This window comes from Mytilus trossulus, chromosome 5 (assembly GCF_036588685.1).
Source record: "Mytilus trossulus isolate FHL-02 chromosome 5, PNRI_Mtr1.1.1.hap1, whole genome shotgun sequence".
Lineage (NCBI taxonomy): Eukaryota > Metazoa > Mollusca > Bivalvia > Mytilida > Mytilidae > Mytilus > Mytilus trossulus.
The window spans coordinates 40,594,667-40,619,751 of NC_086377.1; the positions used below are offsets into that span (position 1 = coordinate 40,594,667).

Genomic DNA, 25,085 nt, shown 5'->3' on the forward strand with positions numbered 1-25,085 from the left:
AAACGCTGTATAAGGAGGTTTTTCAAAAATTGACTTAACATTTGTAACCTATATATCCATGTATCGGTCTCAATCTGGAAATACCAAAAGAACATATGAAACAAGAACTACTATACGTATTAGTACAAAAAAAAACACACATCTTATGTTTACAAAAAAGATAGCAACACCACAAATGCAAGCAAAACAACGCTTTTCCATAGGTTACCAGTGGTGTTCCGTATTTTATTTTCCTCGAATACTACACAAATTAGGAGAAATGGATAGCAATTCCTGTTACTAGATAGACCAGTATTGCATTACAACCCAAAAAAAACTTATGATCATGCGGCAAAAATTGACTAAAAATACATTTGAAAAAGGTATTCTACTTTGTTTTCGCTTAATGAAAAAGGAATATTTCTAAATGGCTCCAACGTGCAGAAATGAAAGATACTGTCTATACTTTGTAAAAATTGAATATGATTTTCGGCATTTGTTAAACCTATTAAAAATAATTCCAATCATGTATCGTCCAATGAGAAACCGTAAAGGATTATATTCCGAGTACCGTCTCAGGGTAAAAAAAAATAAAGAAATAATTGCGCTCTTGTAACCAAATATAACATCTTAAGAATTATTATGCAGAAACACATGAGAATCTTAGCAAATCAAATTTATGACATATTAATAATAAATTAAAAAAAAACTACAACCATAATCGTTAAAAGCATGTATTATTAAGCATATTCTGCCATGAAGAAGTGGCATTCTTTAGATATTTTTCTTGATGGATAATTTTTCTGTTAAATTCTGAGAGTAAAAACGATAAGGTATATTCAATCTGTGCATGAATCATAACACTCCATTAAAAGTTGTATTGGTTCCAGTAGAGCAAACATAAAAAGATGACATGAAATTGAGAGTTGAAAAATGGAATGTGTCTCAGAGAAAAATAAAACCGAGCAAAGAGCAGATACATGTAATACATGTAGCCGAAGTCTAACAATGCGTCGTAAACTACAGAATACATTGATTTTGTGTTAAGTTTAAACAAAAAGTTCAACGATCGCTATATGGTTTAGTCAGAAAAGGTTAACGCGAATGAATTGTATGGCGAAAATCTATTATAGTTAATCTGTTACAGTATACTTTTTATTGAAAGAATATCTATAAAATATTGTGATATTAGTTTTTATGGATTTTTTAAGGCAAAATTATTTTTTTAAACAGTAAAGGAATATATGTCATGCCTCTCCAATGAGCTAGTCTGTGTACCGTGCATTTAGATCAGATCTATTATTTGGAGATAAAAAATGTTCGACTCAAAAGTTTGGAGTGAGAAAACGTCATATGCAATTATAGCAAAATATGTGAGAACCTGAAACCAGAAAAATAAAATATGCACTGACAATACCAATCACAAATTAACAACATACTAAAAACACCATATGGATGACGCTTGAATTATTGTAAAGATATACGTTGTTTTTTTGTGAACCGTAGCATCATGAACATAGCATTTAGTTGTCGATGTTTACCATCGTGTTGCTGTTTAACATTGTAACGATAGATTGCTGAGTGCAAGTACACACATAAGAGTGCCATCAGTTTCCTTTTGTTTTGGTAAATTGATAGAACATATTTCTTCGTTTATACTACTATACATATATCTCCAGCACTAACAAATCTTCCACCATTAAACAAAAAAAAAATAGTGAGGGTGTCGCCAGGAACCAATATGGTTACAGATAGTATTTAAATCTTTTGAAAATAAAATGTATGTACGGTAGGAATCCAATAAAAAAAGCTACTTACATTTGTATTAATATTTCAATAAATGTATAAATCTTGTAGATACTTAGTACATCACGTTTTGATAATAATTCAGAAATTTATAGTAGTAGTTATATTACATTCATTTCTAGGTTCATAAATACTAAATACTTGAAACCATAAATACTAAATACTTGAAACCGTTTTAGGGTCTCGTATCAGCCTAAACAGGCGCGAACAATGTGGAAGTGGTAGGGTATGCCGTATATGCTAAATGGAAGTTCTTATAATTTTCTTTGTAAACGTGATTTTTTTTTATCAAGTTAAGACACAAAAACAAACAGAACAAAGAGTTACTATCATCACCGTCGTCGAAATCTTATTCTGATCAACAACCTTGTTCTTTGAAACCATTACACATATTTCCACTAAACAAAGCATATGTAGCTTTTTTCAAATACCCAATGTTGCAGTTAATTTGATAGCTAACACGAAGGAAACGTTTTCACAATTTTGGATACACGATCTAACATTAATGAGCTGTATAGACTTAAACCACTGTTCCCATGTTAGAGGAGGGTTGGGGTACCGTTAACATGTTTAACTCCCGCCATATTTTGTATCTGTGTGTCTGTCCCAAGTGAGGAGCCTGCAATTCAGTTGTCCTTTTTTTATGTGTTACATATTTGTTTTTCGTTGTACATAAATTATGCCGTTAGTTTTCTCGTTTGAATTGTTTTACATTGAATGTAATTTCGGGACCTTTTATAGCGGTATGGGCTTTGCCCATTGTTGAAGGCCGTACGGTGACTTACAATGTATAGTTGATAAGTTATGTATTATTTTGTTTCTTGCGGAGAGTTGTCTCATTGACAGTCATACCACATGATTTATTTTATACTTAATATGTTATTGCATATATTTGTATATGCATGTCAATGTATACATTTGTAAGACTTCGATTAATTTGGAAACCTGAAAGGTGAATATTTGTCTATTTTGAATGGACTGATAAGAACCGAATTTCCAAACAGTTATAGACGTGAGATTGAGATTTTGTCAGTCCGAAATATGGAAACAACACGAATAAAGGATTGATATATTAATTTATCTTTTGATATCTTATAAAAATCAATCGATTATGGAGTTTGAACTAAAGCAACTACATTGGTTTCTTAGGGACGACATCAAAAGATCAATGTAAGATAAGATAAAAAAAAAAAAAAAAAAAAAAAAAAAAAAAAAACTTAATTCAAATTAGTTTGGGAGTGGGGGGTGAACTGCTGCAAGATTTGGTTATCCGATATCGATTTTTACATATATCCATATAGGTCAATCAATTTTTCACAAATTAAGTTAAGAGGGGGGTAGGGGGGTCGGTGAAAAAACTATGCGAATTAAGTTTTTTATCCTTCATTGAACTTTTGATGTCGTCCCTTAATTTGTTAAATGTTGAAAATGCGTGTCCGTCAAACTTTCATACTCACTCTTTCCTAAACCGCTTTGTAGCAAGTTCCGTCGCCTGAATACGTCTTACATTCTTTGATGTTAGATTTGATTAATATCACGAAGATGGAAGAAAACTACTCTTTTGACTGACTTGATAATACGTCATGTGTAACATCAAGATAACCTACACAAATGTATCAATAGTTGCTGACGATGTCAACTCCATGTAACAGTGAAAAAGGTGACTAGTTGCGATTGCAGTTTTGGACCAATCAAATCAGTTGAACTAGTTGCGATTGTAGTCTTGGACCAATCAAATCGTTTGAGCTGAACACTTGCAGTGCTTGAATGAATACCTATATGTTGTATTTAAGCTGATGATGCAATTTACATCCCAGAATGCAACTATCCAGATTCCAGGTGCACTGATTTTGTTCTGCTTAAAATGTTTTATATTCTATCCTCGTTTCACCTTAAAATACTTTTTATATTATCGTCGTTTGAGGAAATATGAACGTATAAAGTGAAAAATTTCTTTGATTTTTATCATCCTGTAAAAATAAATTGTCTAATCCGGTAATTAAAAGCATATCAATATATTAACTTATATTGGACAGTCATAACGGTCATTCGGAACAACTGTTGCATTATCCATAGTTATGTCTTAATCAGCTTCTTTTAATTGTTCGGATCACACTTACATCTGACATAATTTTCTGATCTTTGACTTCTGGCATAACAAAAGTGCCAGAATTGAATATATACGTTCATTCTGATTTTTGTTTCATTACGAAACATGAATAGCTTTGTGGTACTAGGACTGGTCCTTTGTGGCCAGATTGGAATATCTTATGCCGGTCGTAAGTATATTTTTAGCTAATTATTTTTTTTCGTTTTTTTTCCAGTTTTGTCTGCAATATTCTGCTTCAAAGTACTGAATATTTAATTAATATCTTGCATACCAATTGTCGGAGATTGATGTAATCTTGTATTTTCGTAGATATTTAAAATCCTGGTTTTGAAAAGCCTACTCAAATTGTGTACTCATATTTGAACATTTGAATTCATGGTTTATCTATAATAATGAAAAGAACAAAAATTAGAAACCCACGAATAGAATTGAATCTGTAGTAAAGTAATAAGTCATTTAATCATGCATAACATGTTAGCATTTCAAAAGGAATTTAAAACCTCATTTTAAATGCAAACTGCTTTCCAGAAATGAAAAGAGAATACCTACAATGTACCAACGTTTGTTTATGTTTCACGAAATCTCTGTATAATAGAATGTTGAAAAGTTCACAAAGTTTTGTAAACATCATATTAAATTTTCACAATATTTTGGATCCACTTTTCATTGAGTTACAATTATTACAAAGCTTGTAGAAGTATATTTTGTAAAATTGCTTGTTGTTTGTTTGATTAATGTCAAGTGGCAGGCCGCAGGTATATCTTTATATCTTTTTCAAAAACAAAGGATAAATCCAATTTAATCTATAGATTCTGAACAAAATAAATCTACAGGTAATAAGGACTAAATTTGTGAAAGAGGCACACATTTTGCCTTGTTTTTGCCTTGTAAAATGCCTCCTAGGGGATCTGTGAAAGAGGCATTAACGGGTTCTTTAATTTGCACGATCATGTATTGTTACCCTCTACAGGAAGCATTGGATTTAACAAATAAAGGTGGCAGCGTACTTGTACATCCCACACAACCAAAACCAACATCCATACATGTATGACGTTGCTGTAGCAAAACTAAAATTAATCCTCAAAAGTTAACAAATAAATATCTCGTATTTCTTGTACTTGTTTGGCTTTATTACTATTTTGATATGAGCGTCACTAATGAGTTTTATGTAGACGGAACGCGCGTCTGGCGTATTAAGTTGTAATCCTGGTACCTTTGACAATTCTTCCTTTTGCTGGTATAACTTTTAATTTTTAGTCTTGTTTGGCTAAATTAGCTTTTCTATGATTGTTTAAGATTATGACTTTATATGAGACTTTTTTTCTGAGACAAGTGCCTATGGGTATAATTACTGTTAACAAAACTTAAAATTTACTGTTAACAAAACTTTAAATTTACTGTTAACAAAACTTGAAATTTTTGAAATACTATTAAGGCTTTTCTACCTCAGGGAATAGATTACCTTAGCTGTATTTGGCAAAACGTTTAGGAATGTTTGGTCCTCAATGCTCTTTTACTTCGTACTTCATTTTGCCTTTTAAATATATTTTGATTCGAGCGTCCCTGATGAGTCTTTTGTAGACGAAACGCGAGTCTGGCGTTTATATAAAATGTTAGTCCTGGTATCTACATGTATGATGAGTTTATTTAGGAGACACTTATTGTCAAAATATATAGTTTGTGCAATGAAATGTATATCGATAATGTTATATTTCCATAAATTTTTCCTTTTCATACAAATTCTAATGATGTATTTCGTACAAATTATGTTCAAAACTCATTATTTATATTTTATATTCATGATCAAAATCAAAATTCAAGATATGGCTGACTTGAATCTGTATAATTATATGTAGTTATGTATCAACTGATGATAGAGGAAGATGTAGTATGAGTCCAAATGAGACAACTCTACATCCAGCTTACAATTTATAAAAAAAACATTATCGGCCAAGGTACGGCCTTCAACACGGAGCCCTGGCTTACACCGAACAACAAGCTATAAAGGGCCCAAAAAATCACAAATGTAAACCATTCAGATGGGAAAACCAACGGTCTAATATATATAAAAACGAGAAACGAGAAACACGTATGAACTACATAAACAGACGACAACCACTGTAAATCAAACTTTCTTTCAACGGAAATATTTTGATGTTAGAAATACTTGTACAAGTAACATTGTTATAACTAATTTAAGTTATTACTGAATATAGTGTACACAAATTGTAGGTTCAAAATCACAATCTCAAGCTGAAATTGTTAATCAATATAAAGTTTTACATAAAATTGAGAATGGAAATGATAACTTTTTTAATGATATGCGTGTAAAATAAGGGAATTAGGGATGGGGCGTGGTTCCCGTCCCTTTTTTGTGGGAATATTTTGGTTGATTATATAGGGAATCACTGAACCCCGGCTGGAGCGGGTCCCCTCTTCTCCAGTCATTGATACCCTTCCCCTTTTTTCCCAGCTTATATCAAAATTTGTATCCACCACTTACATTAAGTGGCGGCAATAAGTCATGGTAACGACTGTATTCCCACTTGCCAATCCTTTATCTGGGGTCAGTAATAACAGTAAGAAAATAATAAAATCACAAATCAATTTGAAAATCAATATACTAGTGGATCCTAAATCGTCAATTGCTTTTTACATCATTTGCACATGCGCATTAACCTGTTGACTTAAATTTCCATTTTCAAAGCATGCGATTTTCTGAAAATTTGTAATTCGTTTTATAATGATAAATTGATTGGTGTAAAAAGCCACTATTGTTTTATTTTCTGGAGATAAGATTTTATTAGTGGAGGAAGCTGCAATCCCCGAAGAGAACCTTTTGTAGGAATGAATTTTAAAATTACACATAAGGTCCTCATATAATAAATCCAGACCTAGTCTTTGGTCTTCTTTATCAGAGTTATGGGGTATATGGATATATGTATTTGTATAAAAGTATGAATGTTTTTTTTTCTCAATTCTTTTGTTCTATGTATTACAAACTAATGTATGAACTCTTCTGTTTGGAACAATAAATCATATTTTTACTTTCCAGTGCCTCATGCATGGTCTGCTTGGGGATCCGGTGAGTATGTTTATTGTATGAAATTTGCATTTTTCTGAGTGATGTAAACATTTGTCAGACTTAGTGGTACATGTATGTGACGGGGTAATTTGTACATGTATCATACTCAACTGTCTGATAATGAAAGGCTACCATTTCTGTATGAAAACTCGGGAATCATTTTTTTTATAAATATATATATATATATATATATGAGCTAATACATGTATCATATTCATACTGAAGAACAAGTACAAATGTATGCTTAAAAAAGATACTTATTTTAACAATTCAACAAGAACATGACACGTATATAGAATTAACCGTACACATATATGTATTTGTACATTTCATTACAGTATAAACACACGTCTGTATTGAATGGTAAATGAACTTTATCACATGCTTTTGTTTTCATTTGCTGTAACAGTTATGTTATTGTTCGTAGATTTGTAATTATTGAATAAATACAGGATTTACAACTTGTTGCGTGATTAACGTCAAGTGACTAATACTTCATGTGTATTCAGGCAATGAACGAAAAGAGAAAAGAAACGACTTTGTGTTTAAGTACTCGTTAGGGATAAAACTCCAATAAAAGTACTATTAATTGTCTTTGTTGTGCATATACTAAGTACCATGAACGTCCTATACATGTAAGCCATGTAATGAGAAGAAAACACTACAAGTTTTAATATTTCAAATATGAAATTTATATTTATTTTTGCTGTAGGTGGTAGCCATCCTGGACCTGTAGGACCACCAGGTAACCATTTTAATTATTTAGTAAATCGTGTTTCATTTTCTACTAGACCCAATCTCTCTATTTACATAATGCAGTAATATTCCTGTTGATGAATTTTTGATCGGCTATCCAATACAATGCTTTCACAAACTCTGTATCTATAAGGTAGACCTTGGTACAGTAGCTATTAAGATAACTCTCAAAATCAATAATGCGTTTGTAAAAGTCAAGTTTCATCAATGTGTTTTAAACTTTTACCTGCAACAGATTGGAAACAGTCAATAAAAGCTAGAAGCTTAGAATCTATTTATGAAAATGGTTGACAATAACGTACTGATGATTTTAAGAGTTATTTCCCTAAGTCTAGGTCTACCATCTAAAGGTAGATTCGTGGTATACCGCCATCTTGGATTGTACAACAGCAGTACAAAATCGGTCTAGTTATTTGCCAAAATCTGCAAATTTGGAGACTATGCAATTTAATGGTTAGACAGTTTTTGTTATATTAGGAAAACTTGGTGATTTATTGTATTATTCAAAATATTTCAACAAACATCATTTTTTGTTAATTTTTAGAATCATTTTTTCAAATGAGCCTTTTCTTAAAACATACAATAAAACCTATCTTCTCACAATTTACTTTAAAATTCTATCTCATAGAAATTTTTTGTTGCACACAAATGTGTTTTTTCATGTACAATCATCTTTAGGCAAATGTCAACGACCCATAGCTTGAAAGATAGCACATTAACCATACTTTTTTTAAATTTTTGATACAAACATACATGTAGTAAAATCTTCCTTTTGGCAAATTATAAGAAAATTCTGTCTCAAAAAGTCTATACTTATGATCTACCTTAAGGGAGAGCAAAATCTTAACCTGAATAATTTAGTCATTATATTCCGCTGGTCTACACTTACGTTATTTAACCCCGAAAGTAGGATAGATCGATTACAGGGAGGGACTGAATTATTCGTGTTTATAGCAATATCTTTAATACTAAATTAATTGTTTCCTGTTGATCCAATTACATTAACATATGGATTATAGATTAATAAAAAAAGCTCACTTAAAAAATCATTTTACTGAATTTTATTTTATTTAAGACTTGAATGCTTCTTTTTATAACTTTATTGTGGTATAAGCGCTTCATTCTAAACATGTACGCACGGTCAACGCTTCTACAACCCTATGAAGTTACAAAAAGAAGCATTCAATACTTATAATTACATCTTTTAGCCATCATAATGAAAAACACGAATTTAATATATTTTCTATTTAATTCACCTGTACACTTTTTTGTGGAACCACGTGTTCTCATGAATGATAAGTTTTATTGAGTGATGCAATTGCTTAAGGAATAACAGGTGATGTGCAGTTAGCCAATCAGAATAAAGTATTATAGTGAAACATACATCTTATGTAATTATATGTATTTACAGGCGACAAAGGAGAGCCAGGCAATAAAGGTAATATTTTTTTTTATCAGGCATTGATATAGATATAATTCCCGCGCTCTTGTTTACATATCTACTAATAGTTGTGACTCTAAGATGAAGAACAGCAATATTATTGCAATTCGATATACACACAATTGCTGACATGAAATTTATACTAGAATTGAGAATGGAAAAGGGGAACGTGTCAAATAAACAACAACACAACCAAAGAGCAGAAACTGCAAAAATGTTTATAATTGATTGTATGGATCAACCCCAACTTTTAATATATATATTGACCCTCCTATAGATAACTCGTTTAGCGGTAAAAGTGAACATCCATCACACATGTATTACCTAGAAAATATTACATGTACATTTGTGCTTGATTGCAATACTTATAAAAAAGAAGTAGGGGTATGATTGCCAATGAGACAACTCTCCACAAGAGACCAATATAACACAGATGTGCTATAGGTCACCGTACGGCCTTCAACAATGAACAAAGCCCATATCGCATAGTCAGCTATAAAAGCCTGGAATGACAATGTAAAACAATTCAAACGAGAAAACTAAGGGCCTTATTTATTATACTTACAGTTTACCTCACCAGAGCTTTAAAAACAATTCTGGGTTATTCCTTTTTTTGCTGTAAAACTGTCATCTTTCAATAATGTCTATAAGGATGATGCTTTATGCAAATTTTGTTTCTTACGTTTTACCATTCTACTTCATAGGTCCAAGAGGAATGAAAGGTCCACAGGGGTGGAAAGGTTAGTAATCATGTATATCATATTCGAACTTTTGGTTTATTTTTTAATATAAAAAGAGTACCATAATTATATTTCAGGCGATTGAAGTAATTGAAGTCTTATTATGCACAACAACTAAAAGTATAAATACAGTACGTCAATTAAATATATTTAAACAAATTGTACATGTATGTACAGAACTAAAAAAAGTAGCATGTAATTGAAAAATAATTATTTTATAATATGCTCTATACTTCTAGTCATAGGTACACCGATTTAATAGACCTTATTTTTTTGGCACCCAGCGATTTCTCATTTTAATAGGCTGATATAATGCCATGCATAAAACAGGTGTATGTTGTAAATGCGTTCCGTTTATGAATGTCGTCATCAAAATTATTATTTTTTCATTGTTTTACAGGACCACCAGGGATGAAGGGAGGACCAGGTAAGTTTTACAGGTTTTGGGGTTGGTTTTTTTTTGTTTGTGGTTTTTTCATGTGTACGTTTTTCTTTTAATAGCATGGAATTGACAACATATATCATCTATCGTATACTTTAATAGCAGTGATAACTACATGTAATAGTATTTCTGATCAATTTCGTATTTAACTTTTATAAGAAATACATGTGTATGAGTTAGTTCCCTTATGTTGGACATGGTATAAAATTGAGAATGGAAATGGGGAATGTGTCAAAGAGACAACAACCCGACCAAATAAAAAAAACACAACAGCAGAAGGTCACCAACAGGTCTTCAATGTAGCGAGAAATTCCCGCACTCGGAGGCGTCCTTCAGCTGGCCCCTAAACAAATATATACAAGTTCAGTGATAATGAACGCCATAGTAATTTCCAAATTGTACACAAGAAACTAAAATTAAAATAATACAAGACTAACAAAGGCCAGAGGCTCCTGACTTGGGACAGGCGCAAAAATGCGGCGGGGTTAAAAATGTTTGTGAGATCTCAACCCTCTCCCTATACCTCTAACCAATGTAGAAAAGTAAACGCATAACAATAAGCACATTAAAATTCAGTTCAAGAGAAGTCCGAGTCTGATGTCAGAAGATGTAACCAAAGAAAATAAATGTTTTCATTGCAAATTAAGAGCTTGCAGAAGAAGACAATATTTATACAAGTGATATGGACGATAATCTTTCAGTTTTTCAAATTTACTACATAATTTTCATGAGCTAATCACATTTTCTGTACCATAGATTATTTTTCAATTCAAATTATCAATTACGCGTATATCATATTCAAATCTACATGGGAAGCGACCAAATATGACAAGGGGAAACAACTTATGTTAAGATAGAGAATTCAATTCATAGAATCAAATCAGTATTTGGCCAATAGGTTTAATCATATACTATATATACATGTAGCATGAAATCAAGAGCGAGATATTCGAAAGTAATCCCGAGAGGAACGACTATCGAATTGGGGTATTTTTTTTCTCTTTCAAAATGAAACAAATCCCCCTTGCTGATAATATCAAAATGTGGTTAGCTAATTAATCGTGATAAACAGTTTTAATCTGTCAGCTACATTGAATGTTATTTTTTTGTAATTTCTCTTTTTTTTAGGTGATGTAGGTATGAAGGGAAAGAACGGTAAGTCCATTTATTCAACTAGTTAACTGATGTCTCTCTTGTTGTTAGATGCTTTTCATATTTGATTATTATGTATAACCTTACCCTTTTTGGAAGATTGCATTATCTGTAATCAACGTTTTCTTCTTCGTATGGTCTACAAATATGTCAGATGCACGACTCACTGCCTCGAAATAAATTACTGATATCAATGTACGGAAATCCATCAAATATTTTCAACACTTTAAGTCGTTGGTTAATTACAGGAACACAAATCTCAAATACAATCTTAAACCCTAACTCTCCGAGTCTATTTTTGTTTGGTCTCGACTGAATTAATGATGCGAGCTTTACACGAAATTTTAGCGTTTCTGGTTAGTATAGACAAAATCGTCAACGTATTAAGAAATACGAATTATAAGTAAACCTCTTTTTAATAATTTTTTTTAATAAATAAGGATTTGAATGTCACCCTTGAATAATTTTTTTTTTTTAATTCCGTGTACTACACTGTAGTATATGTTTATACATTTCATTCTTTATCTGCCTGGTGTTCTTTCTGAAATGAAAACATTTGATAGGCATAGATTCAAAATAATCTGTCTGTTTGTTTGTAATTCTAATGTTTTACTTACAGGAAATCCCGGATCTTGGGGACCACCAGGTAATGTGAGCTTGTCTTTACAGCCGATTCCATTGAGTGTGCAGGTAAAGCTGGTTAGCTAGCTTGTTATCTGAAGCGTGGAGTCATTATTAACTACCCTCCTTTTGAGGAATCCTTTTCATACAAACATAATTATAGATTGGTTATCTGTCGGACTAATCTAATAAAAGGATGGTAGTTTACTAAACCTTACAATAACTTCGCGGTTCAGCTAGCAAGCAAGCTACCCAAGGATATTGCCTTTACCTACACACTCAATGCAATCGGCTTTAATACTAATATTTAGAACCTAAGAAAACATGAATACCTATAAATTACTTTGAAGTTAGTATTGAGCAGTTAAAATTATCCCGGAACTTAAAAAAACACAAACTGAACGAAATATTTTACCAATCGATATGTATGCATCCACATATTTAAAGGGATGTACCCAATATATATAAATTAATTGGATCGAAAGTATCCTTCTTCAATGAGACAAACTCAACAGAACTTAGAACAAACAACTTGTATAGATATGCAAAGTTCAATATACGATCTGAGAAAACAATCTAAATATGAATGGTTTTACACTAGTAATTTTGGGTCCCTTTATACAAAAAGGGAACCCCCCTCTTTTTGGCCGATCAATGCATTTGAATGGGGACATATAGTTGGAACCCCTCCCCCCCTTTTTTTTAAATGGCTGGATCCGCCCCTGCTGACACCACATCTTTCTATATCTAAATAATAATAATGATAAAAAAAAGTTTATAAGGGGTATTATTGCGCACGTTAGAATATATTATTTAAACCGTATTTGTTCAAACAAAACTCAAAGATAATAAGTGAGTTTACATCATTTCGTTGCAAATCCGTAATGAATATTTAATTTATTTATCATAATCAGGTCCGATGGGTTCACCCGGAGATAAAGGCAAAAACGGTAAGTAAAAACATGTACAATGAAATGCAAGCTTGATAATGATTTATTAGCCATACACAATAAAATCAACACGTTGTAAAGGATATTTGTCTGAAGCGCTTTGTTGGATTAACCTTCATTAGGAACGCTTAAATCTGATCATTTCAAAGACGAGGAAAAGCCAAGTATAAGCCGAGTACAACATTCGACTTGAAAAACAATACTTATTTACCTTTTAATTAACTTATTTTCCTAACACTATGAATTGGGCTTCATTATTTAAATTCAGATTAAAAAGAAAAGAATTTTCGTTCAAAATCGACTAACGTTTTACACACACTCTTGATATTGTCCTTTTTTATTTCATTCATTTTAAACATATGAAATTTTATGTTTTCTTTAGGACATAACGGTATACCAGGCGCAGACGGTGAGTATTTGTTATATTTTTTATTTACAATGCAGAGTGTTTAAAATAAGAATACATTAACAGGTCTCAGTTTAAAATATGAGACTATGTGCAAGCAGCAAATTGTAAACAATATGCACACGATCAACTCCCTTCACAACTGGGTAGAAAAGACTGTGCCACACTAGTTGCGCTTCAATGATCAATACTGTTCAGTCGAAAGTATTTAAGGCTAGAAATACTCGTATGCTTCTAAAATTTATTTTGTGCTTGATTCAAGCCTTCAAGCCTATATGCCTGAGTGTTTGTTGCAGTCGGTGACAAAACGTGTAATAACAAAAGTACAGAACTCCGAAGAAAATTATAAACGGAAGTCCATAATCAAATGGCAAAATCAAAGCCCAAACATACCAAATGAATGGATAATAGCTGTAATATTCATGACTTGGTGTATTGAACCTTGTTGTTATTGGTTTTGGAAGACGGCTTACTTATGTAGTAATTGCGCCTTTAACCTGGTTTAAAATCTAGCTAAACCTCTGACTTGTATGGCAGTCGCATACAATTCCAGTATATTGATATAACAGTTTTCTTTGGCGCCTTGTTTTGTAAGAGTTATGTTTTTGCAGACGACCATCAGATGCCTCTCAGTCCATACTTCTGTGGTGGATAATCTTTCCAAATCTTCTTTTTGGTATATTGAAACTGATGGATGTTGATTTCCTTTATTATTTGTCAATTTGTTAGCCATTGTTGTCATTAGAGTACAGTTTTATTATAATGGTCTGTCGAAAGTATGCATAGACTAAAATTCATCTTGGTTACTCCAGAACTTGAAAACAGATGAAAGACTCGAGTTGTGGTGTTACTTGCTTCAGTTATATAATGGACTGGGAGCCAAATCGCAGATCGGATACAGCCATACAAACATACTGAAAATGCACGATGATATTATTCAAATATAAACTCAACTAATCAAAATTATTAATAAAAAAGATTTAGAGATTAGATTGATATAGTCTCATATAAATATCATTAAATGGATAATTTAAAACTCGTTTGTCAATAAATCAAAATAAAGAAAACAACAACAATTTTTCATTGATTTTTGCCATTGGATGATGCTCTGGGTGGGGTTTACAGAATAGAGAATAATGGAGTAAATGGACAGAATACAGGTAAACAATTAGAAAGAAAACAGAGTAAAAAAAAATTAAAAAGAAATTACGCTTTGATTTGTGGCCATTCGATGAGGCTCTGGGTGGGGTCAACAGAATAGAGAATTATGGGATAAAGGGACAGAAAACAGGTAAACAAGTAGAAAGAATACAGAGACAAAGGCATAAAAAAAAATAGAGACACAGAGGCAGGTATCTTAAGAAAAGAGAATAAGGGACAACAAAAATAGAGAATTATAGAGAAAATGTACATTGAAGTATAATAATGAATACAGAAAGGGTATACCTAGAGCACCTATATATACTCTTATGAATGGACGAGAAAAATAATATATTTTTTTTTACTATTTAAGGTATGAAAGGAGCAACAGGTGATAAAGGTAAGAAAGAGTCTTTGTTCTAAACCTTATGTCAATCAATACATACATGTACGTTTGAATTAAAAAAAAAATGATTTTGGATATAACACGATGTCTGTTTGCTGATATTTTTTTTAATGTCTATCAGCTCATAGACATAATTTTGTCATGTGATCATAAAGTCGTCAACGATTTTTCATGATTGTCTTTTTAAATGGATTTTATAATAACAATATAAGGAAAGACTGATAAAAATGAGCCAAGTTGAAATATATGAGCGTGTCGGTCTAGTACAAACCAAGAATTACTGTAAACCAAATTATTTTCGCGGATAGTTCATTTTGCGTTTAGCCCTAACTAACCAATTTCGCGGCGATTAAGTTTCGCCATTCTTAACTTTGTTTGATGTAGTTAAAGGAGAATGGATCCAAGTTTTACATATATATTTGCGACGATTTATATTCGCGATATTTTTTCTACTCGCGAAAGTAACGAAAATAAATCGCGCGCGAAAATAAGTTGGTTTACAGTATATTGATATTGCATTATCATGTTTTCGTCCTGAATTCATTTAATTCGCTACTGGACGTGTAACAGCAATCCATTAATTACCGTCATTAAAATCTTTAACTTTTCATCCATTTTTTTATTTTAGGTCCACATGGATGGCCAGGAGCAGCAGGTAACTATTAGTTTTATTTTTGTATAACCACAGTATTGTGTTTAAGTTAGTACTAAAATTTAAAATATTGTAAATAAATGACTAAATGAAGGTATAAATGTATGAATGAGAAAATAAAATATAACAAAAATATCGAACTCCGAGGCAAATTGGCCGTTTCAGAATCTAATGCATCCTGGGTAATATTTTCAAAAGCGTACACCAAAGCGTTGTGATTGGTTTAAAACGTTCTAAACAATGGAAATTCAACCAATGAAGTAACGTTATTTTCACTTTGGGGTACGAACAATGAAATTACCCATGATGCTTTAGATTCTGAAACGGCCAATTATAGAAAGGAAAGTCGTAAAAACTGACAAAATCAAACGCTATCAATAAAGTTTAACGTAACAAATGAAAAAGCAACTGCTATATTCCAGACATGGTAAAAACGTTTTTCGAAGAAACTGGTGGGTTAAACCTGTTTTTATAGCTAGCTTAACTCCCCAACGGCCCTGTGAACAACAAATAAAATAAAGTGTAAATAAAAGAATAAATGGAGGTATTTAAACGAGATAGCCGAATATCAGCTTTTTTTTTTGTGAACAAAACAAAAGTGAGGCGAAAGATACCAATATGACATACAAATTCATAAGTCAATATTAAACTGACAACGTAATGGCTAAAAAAAAATAAAAAAATAAATAAAGAGACAAGACTCGAGTAATAGAACACAAAACGCAACATAGAAACATAAAGAAAGAGCAACAAGAACCCCACCAAAAACTAGGGGTCATCTGGTTACTGTTGGTCAATTTAAACTTGAAAAATCATACAGACACAATATGTATGTAAATCTTGTTGACATATTATTTATTTTAAAAATCACCTATAATAAACAAAAAAAAAGTATATGTCACGAATGTATGTTTTTTTGTTTCAGGCGAAAAAGGCAAAATGGGAACACCAGGTAAAACAAAGAAAAACGAGACAGTTTGTGGGAAACAGAAATATTTCGCTAAAAGATACAGACATGTATTGTAGCTATGTTTTGTGGTTTTTGTTGTCATCATTTTAGAATAATGTTCTAGTTGGAAATATAAAGGAGTAGGTCCGGTAAAGTCCGATTTTGGCCTCAACTTTCAGGTTCATCTAACGAAAGATTTTGGTCACTTTTTAATCACTTAAATGTCTATTTCAAGTGATTCAATTAGTTTATGTGAAAGATTTTAACTGATATAATCATTACAAATTCTCCGATTCAAGCTTAATTATGAAAAATCTATCAAATATGCCAAAAAAAGATTCTTTTCAGTTGTTTTTTGTCAAAAATGAAAGTGGCTGCATCCGTGTTCATTCTCAACCTTTATATATGTTATTTATTATCATCAAATACAACTTACCTCTCAATATTATGAATGAACACGAATGCGCCACTTTCATTTAAGACGGGAACCGTCTAATATTTAACTAAAATGCTGAAATTGTAAAGATTTCAGTAATTTAGCATGACTTTATGATGCTATTAGTGATATTACCCGATATATAGGCTTAATTTTGTCAGAAACAGCCCATATTTATGTAGCAGAAGCATTCTTCTTTCCAATAAATAGCTATTTTGGGGCCATAAAGGGGTCTTACTGAACCTACTCCTTTATTAAAAGATACACACATATACATAAGTAATCCATAGAACTATGGCAAGGTTAACTTGAAAGGTTTAACAGACAGGAGACAGTCGAACATAAGCAAGGTTCAACGTGTTGAGATATTATCTATGTTAGAAGGAAGGGTTGTGACAGGTCTAAACATGAGATACATGTATGATATATACAGTTACATGTAGCACATTCACGCGTACGATCGCGATTGTTTTCTAATTGTTTTCAGCATTGTGAGTGCTTAGTTACTATATACAATATTTATGTTTTAGGTGCACATGGTTGGCCAGGCATGAAAGGTAAATAGAATTTCCTCATAATTTTGTTTTAGATTTTCAAAAAAAATTACCAAACAATAGAAACTCTTCTAAAGTTGAATAAGTTTCTTCGTTATGGTATCTAGAAAGTAATTAAATATCTTTAATGAAAACCAAATCATTCGATTGCATACCATTCGGGTACATGTATGAAGGACATTCAAAGTCAGACATGTTTAATTTGAACAACCAGCATTGCATGAATTTATGATTCCTTATTAACATTTAATGTTTTCAGGTAAAATGGGAGAAATGGGACTACCAGGATTAAAGGGAAAAGACGGTGAGAAACATTATTTGATACAATGCAGGAAATTAAAAAAAATGGCCGCCAACATTCTTTATTTTTTTAAGTAACTTGGTGTCTTTCGAAGCTCATTAAAAAATAATAATGAATTCGAAGATGCATTAGATGTGAAGGGTGGATACCAACTGGGGACATTCTAATACCATAAGTCAAAGACTAATAGATAACACAATAGTAAAAAAATAGATGATGAAAAAATATTTATCATTAAAAAAAACAATAAACAAAACGCTAAGGATCACGTAACGCGAACATAAACACATACATTGTACAAGAATAAGCTCAGTTGATCCAGAAGTAATAGTAGAGTTCCTGCTCCATTTCTGCCACCCATCCTGTTAATCCTGTTAAAATACATGATTCATAAGGCATATCTAGTGATAAGATAGAATTCAACAGTGGATTTGTAAATGTAGAAGTCAAGCCCTAAAAATTGCAAAATTTTAAAATGTTCAGTGTACTTCGTCTTAAACTTTTATCGGATATCGAAGTTTTAAACGAAATAAAGATTGTGTAAGACAAAACTCTTACAATAATGTCAAGTCAGACTCTGAAAATTAAAGCAGTTCTTTGCTCATCAAGTGGCAACCACATCTTTTGAGATACGCATTTACACATTTGATGATAAGTTTCTGTCGGGGATGTGATAATCTTGGACGAGAAGCTTAAAATGTGACTACGATACGTAGATTTGAACCGTGGACGTGTGTGAGCAGTTTCAATATCTGGCATGTAAGCATTAACTCTCTGCGGAAAAAAAACACGATAGAAGGAATGTCGTATAAATGTTAACGGGGGGCACTGCCAAAAGCTGTTTTAACACAGAATAAACCAGTATTAAATAAGCTATGTAATTCTAATAGGTACATACTATATAATTGTAATCTGGGTTTTCACTTTTCTTCAACGACGTAATAATTCGAGTCTGACCCTCTAATGTGTCTTAAATAAACTGAACTACGTACAAATGTAGTAATAATGTGTCTCATTTACCAAACGTATTGTGTATACACTGGAATAGTTATCATACGTTTAATATATGTAGCAAAAAAATGAAATAGTTCAATGAGCAGATAACTCTTTGTGTCGAAAAACACTATCAAACATCCAAACATTTTATCCACACTGACGTGTGTCCACACTAATGTGTATCCACATTAATATGTGTCCACACTTCTATGAAGTGTAATAAATGTATCGTATTACAGGATGGCCCGGTGGTCCCGGTAAAAAAGGAGAAATGGGAGACAAAGGGTTACCAGGACATAACGGTATTCCAGGCATGAATGGAATGAAAGGTAGTAACATTATTAAAATTGAATGTATTTTTAAAATGAACAGGCATTGATCCTCTGTTTATCCATGTGTTTCTAATCGATGCATCATGTATATTTCAAAATGGATACATAAAATTGACAATGTGATGTACATCTTTTTAGATAATTGTTTGTAGACAAATGAGTTCCAAAACAATAGTTCTCGAATTGATAAATGAACTGTAAGTTCTCCTCCAGTCTATTTAATTGTAAGAAATCTGAAACAAGTCAAGACGAACTGGCCAATAACATAGCATTAGAATATTCATCAAAACCACTAAAATAGCATCAGAATATTAATAAAAATTCCGTAGTATAACAAGAAAAGAAGCTCAACATATTTCCATATAAAGAATGTTTTACTAAATAAAATCAAAATTAATGGCGTTTATTTTGAATTAAAAAAAGTACCTGTACTTATTGAATCATTGCTGTATTACCTATAAAAATAACTAAAAGGAAGCTCAAATTATTTACTTGCAAAACATGTATCAAATATTGTAATTCATATTTAAATAAGCAATGGAATGCATGAATTATTGCTAATTAACCTATAGGTAAAAATGGAATACCTGGCACAGACGGGAAAAATGGTCTACCAGGATATAATGGCATGCCAGGACAGAAAGGAGCAATGGGAGAACCCGGATATAGAGGGCCAATGGGACATCCAGGAGTTAAAGGTTTGTATCAGATTAATTTTTAATGGTGTTCTTCCAAATTAACGTTACATGATAACAGTGAATATTGCATTGAACCTACCCCAAAACGTCACGCTCAATGATTGATCTCGAATTGTTTAATATCTTGTTGTAAACCAACCACAACGTTGCGTGTACGGTTGAGATAATATATACTTAAAAAGACAAGAGCTTTAATTCCTTGGTTGTCGTGTGTTAATTGCTGTTTTTAAAATTTATTTTTCATTTATTGTATTGTATATACATCAGGTCGTTTAATTTCTCTGAGTTGTGTAACGTTTGTCAATTTCGGGCCTTTTAACGTTTGCTTTGTGGGATAGTTTTGTTATTAGTGAAGTCCATACAGCGATCTCTAGTTGTTAATTTCTTTGTCATTCATCTGTTGTTTAAATTTTATCTCTTATGCAGTCTTAATATTATGAAATAGCATATCTTGCATTGCTCAAAACAGTTTCCTCGTTTTTATACTATGATATAAAAAAGAAGTTGTGGTAAGATTGCCAATGAGACAACTCTGTACAAAAGACAACATGACACAGAAATAAAATATAGGTCACCGTTCGACCTTTAAAAATGAACAAAAATATGTATATTTTGTGTGATTAACATCGTTATACTCTCAACCTTCTAAATTTGGATTTAAGTAATTATGTTAAATTGTTTCGTCTTTATAAATGTGATTTATTGCATACGATTATCTTGACATAGGTGAACCAGGCAACAAGGGACCAGACGGATGGCCAGGAGCTAAAGGGCCAAATGGTATGAAAGGGGCACCAGGTGATCCTGGAAGAGACGGATATCCAGGAGTACCAGGTACTGTTATTTACTCATCATACTTGACACAAACTACTTTAAGAAACATACTGACTGCTGTACCCCTTTTTTTGACATTTTTACTCTTTGAGTATGTTTGTTTTGTTCATGCATCGTTGACAATGTAATGGAATTTGATGCGACTGTCATACAAGTGAGAGGTTTAGCTAGCTATGGAACCAGGTTCAATCCACCATTTTCTACATTAGAAAATGCCTGTACAAAGTCAGGAATATGACAGTTGTTATCCATTCGTTTGATGTGTTTGGACTTTTGATTTGGACTTTTGATTTTGGATTTTTCTTTTTGAATTTTCCTCGGAGTTCAGTATTTTTGTGTTATTACTTTATACGACACTTAGCGCAAACTGCATTTAGTAACTTAAAAATCTGATACAAACAACATTGCGGAACTGGAAACAATCGACACTAATTACATTCAGAAACTCACGATACTAGACACAAACAACAATAAGTAACTCAACATAATATATAATTATGTCCTCGACACAAAACTCATTGAGGAGCTCATTATACTTGACACAAACTACATTGAGCGTTAATTCCAAACAATAAACTATAACTACTTTCTCATGAAAAAAAATCCGTATTATGTTGTTTTTTTTTCATTTACAGGTAAGGACGGGAAGCCTGGAACAGATGGGAAACCAGGAGGTAAAGGACCAGACGGATGGCCCGGACCTAAAGGACCACCAGGCATGCCCGGAAAGGATGGCAAAGACGGTAGGTATTCACAGTATTAAATAAACAAACACACAAAGGGACTGGTAGATAAAATGCATTTAGGGTAATGTCCTAAAACGAAATTATGGAAATTCTAGATTATCGAACTCACTCACTGTTTCGATGAATGAAGTTCTTAATTCAAATTTGAGGATGATTTGACCCAAAATTCAGACGCTTTCCTGGCAACAACAGATTTAAGACAGACGGATGGATCAACAAGCACTATTGACCAAATATTTTGCATTCTGAGTCATTTTTATCATTTGATTGAGATTTGTGCAGATTAAATCTGCTTATATAAATCTGCTTATATAAATCTGCTTATAGCTGTTCTTTGTAAAATTGTTTTATTATAAGAAGCCAAAACCAAAATATAAACACAGGCCACTCACTACGCTTTGCAAATACGGTAAATGTAAAATAAAAATAGTTCATATAATCATATCTAAACTGGATGTTTATAAGGCCAATGTCTATGCTTTAGTAAAGCATAATGCGTCTTCCCTTTAAACATGCATTCAAACAACATTGGCATTTTCAAGTACTGTTTCTAAACCATCCCAATTTCTTTTATCCTTAAGGTGGTACCCAACACCTTAACTAAAATTTATTTGGCTCGTTTAATTTTCATAAAATTTTGACAAAGTATTTAATTTGACCCTTTGACAAAAATATAAAAAAAACAAAAAATTTGAACCAAGCGTTTTATCAGAAAATTTACACTGGTTATATATGAGTTTGACAAAAACCCATTTAGATCATTGTGAAGCTTAATAATTCACTTACCAGCACAACGTAATTAAAACGTTTAGCTGATTTTACAGTGTTATCTCCCTGTAGTGTTAGGTACCACCTTAAAATATATGATATAATTGCGGTTTAAACAATGGATTCTTAACATTTTCAGGAACTGTCCATGTTGTATTTGATAACTATGGTAGTAAATATAAACTTGGAGATTCACGTAAGTACTGTATCTATTAGTAATCAACTAAATATAAAAAAGAAGATGTGGTATGATTGCCAATGAGACAATTGTCCACAAGAGACCAAAAGGACACAGATATTAACAATTATAGGTCACTGTACGGCCTTCAACAATAAGCAAAGCCCATACCGCATAGCTAACTATGAATGGACCCGAAATCACAATGTGAAACGATTCAAACGAGAAAACTAAAAGCCTCATTTATGAACAAAAGATGAACGAAAAACAAATATGTAACTCATAAACTCACTGCAACCAGTGTTTATCATTGTGTTCATCCGTCCTTTGCTCATTTTTGAAGGCCGTACGGTGACCTAAAATGGTTAATTTCTGTGTCATTTTGGTCTCTTCTGGAGAGTTGTCTCATTGGCAATCATACCACATCTTCGTCTTTTTATAACATTGATTATGGTTATCAAAAATTTCAACATAACTATTTTTGTCGGTTTATTGTGCTGGAACACCTGATATCTTCCTCGTTTTGAGTTGGGTTCGTGTTGTTTAGTTTTGATTTCTATATGAGTTTTGGAGACTGTTGTTTAATTTTTGATAAGTTTTGTGTTTGCCATTGGGTGTTGTTTAAGTTTTGGTAAGTTATCGTGTTTGCCATTGGGTGTTGTTTAAGTTTTGATAAGTTATCGTGTTTGCCATTGGGTGTTGTTTAAGATTTTGTAAGTTATCGTGTTTACCATTGGGTGTTGTTTAAGTTTTGGTAAGTTATCGTGTTTGCCATTAGGTGTTGTTTATGTTTTTGTAAGTTATCGTGTTTGCAATTGGGTGTTGTTTAAGTTTTTGTAAGTTATCGCGTTTGCCATTGTGTGTTTTTTAAGTTTTGGTAAGTTATCGTGTTTGACATTGGGTGTTGTTTAAGTTTTTGTAAGTTATCGTGTTTGCCATTGGGTGTTGTTTATTTTTTGGTAAGTTATCGTGTTTGCCATTGGGTGTTGTTTATTTTTTGGTAAGTTATCGTGTTTGCCATTGGGTGTTGTTTATTTTTTGGTAAGTTATCGTGTTTACCATTGGGTGTTGTTTAAGTTTTGGTAAGTTATCGTGTTTGCCATTGGGTGTTGTTTATGTTTTTGTAAGTTATCGTGTTTGCCATTGGGTGTTGTTTAAGTTTTTGTAAGTTATTGCGTTTGCCATTGGGTGTTGTTTAAGTTTTGGTAAGTTATCGTGTTTGCCATTGGGTGTTGTTTAAGTTTTTGTAAGTTATCGTGTATGGCATTGGGTGTTATTTAAGTTTTGGTAAGTTATCGTGTTTGCCATTGGGTGTTGTTTATTTTTTGGTAAGTTATCGTGTTTGCCATTGGGTGTTGTTTATTATTTGGTAAGTTATCGTGTTTGCCATTGGGTGTTGTTTATTTTTTGGTAAGTTATCGTGTTTGCCATTGGGTGTTGTTTAGTTTTTGGTAAGTTATTGTGTTTGCCCTTGGGTGTTGTTTAGTCTTTGGAAATTATCGTGTTTGCCATTGGGTGAAATTCAGTAGTCGACTTATGAGTTTGAATATCTATTACGACAACGCATGTCTCTCTCTTGTAAACGGTTATTAACTGTGAGCTTTTCAAAATATGAAGATGTGGTATGATTGTCAATTAGACAACTATCCACCACTGACAAAATAACATAGGCGTTACCATGTATGTTCATAGTTCTCGTGCTTTGTTTGTATGATCTTTACAAAATTTTACAATGATTGGGTTCTTTTAGATTTCAAGAACTATTAGAAATTCTGCATACGTTATAAGATTTCTGATTATTATATTTTTGGAAATCTATCCAGAAAAACATCACAAAAGTTTCATTATTTATTGTACTTTTAATTGAGACATGTTTGCATATTTTTATATCTGTAAACTATGTAACAGGATTAAAGTCGCATAAATAATAACTCCCATTTACAATTTTTAAACCATAATTCAACAATCGCAATTACATTAAATACACCTAATAATTCTGAATTTACAGTATGTTATCTGTTTGTATAAATACTGTCTCATTTTACCAGAATTTTTTTTTTACATTTTGGGATATATTTTGTGTTAATAGAGAAATACTTTTTTTGTTACAGAAAAAGCCGCCATAAGACAGGAGCTGACAGGTTCACACCAGCTATCTTCATCTTGGTCAGCCTGGTCTTCCTGGTCAGGGTAGTGTCAATAGATTGAGAACGATATAAAATTCATAGAACATTTGAGACTTTTTACCTTTTGTGTAGAATCATGACATCTTCTGTGAAGTGATATTAAAGAGAAAATAATAAGTACCTTCGTTTTTATGTATCGCCCATTACAGTAAATAGATGAATGGATGAGTTACTGCTAAACATTTAGTAGCAAGTATCATGCATATTCAGGACGGTAACTTGATAATATGAAACGTATTTGAACCCTGGGTTGTACTGGAACAGCACGCTGAGCCGTGTCTTTTACTTTCAAGTTCAAAGGTGTGGATCCTTACTCTACCAGGACACATTATATTTTACTCCGGTCCAACCTGTAATTGCCCTTATCGTAAATGAAGCTGATAATTAGCTTTGAAGCAGAAAATATTTGTACCTAATGTTC

At 32.2% G+C, this 25,085-nt stretch overlaps 2 protein-coding genes across 2 annotated transcripts; both read left to right on the top strand.

Moving 5' to 3' along the window:
* Positions 1-3,987: 3,987 nt before the first annotated feature.
* Positions 3,988-12,219, top strand: LOC134717946 (collagen alpha-1(XXIII) chain-like). The gene is made up of 8 exons (XM_063580447.1): positions 3,988-4,064; positions 6,951-6,980; positions 7,693-7,725; positions 9,148-9,174; positions 9,882-9,917; positions 10,318-10,344; positions 11,488-11,514; positions 12,131-12,219. The coding sequence occupies exons 1-8, from the start codon at positions 4,001-4,003 to the stop codon at positions 12,217-12,219; spliced, it is 333 nt and encodes a 110-aa protein (XP_063436517.1). The 5' UTR covers positions 3,988-4,000.
* A 764-nt stretch (positions 12,220-12,983) lies between these two features.
* Positions 12,984-24,782, top strand: LOC134719649 (collagen alpha-1(I) chain-like). Its single transcript, XM_063582626.1, has 13 exons — positions 12,984-13,082; positions 13,465-13,491; positions 15,002-15,028; positions 15,663-15,689; positions 16,612-16,638; positions 17,602-17,628; positions 17,885-17,929; positions 19,162-19,251; positions 19,827-19,952; positions 20,679-20,786; positions 21,422-21,529; positions 22,440-22,496; positions 24,590-24,782. Exons 1-13 carry the CDS (start codon positions 13,052-13,054, stop codon positions 24,670-24,672), a joined length of 783 nt encoding a protein of 260 aa, XP_063438696.1. The 5' UTR covers positions 12,984-13,051; the 3' UTR covers positions 24,673-24,782.
* The last annotated feature ends 303 nt before the right edge of the window (positions 24,783-25,085 follow it).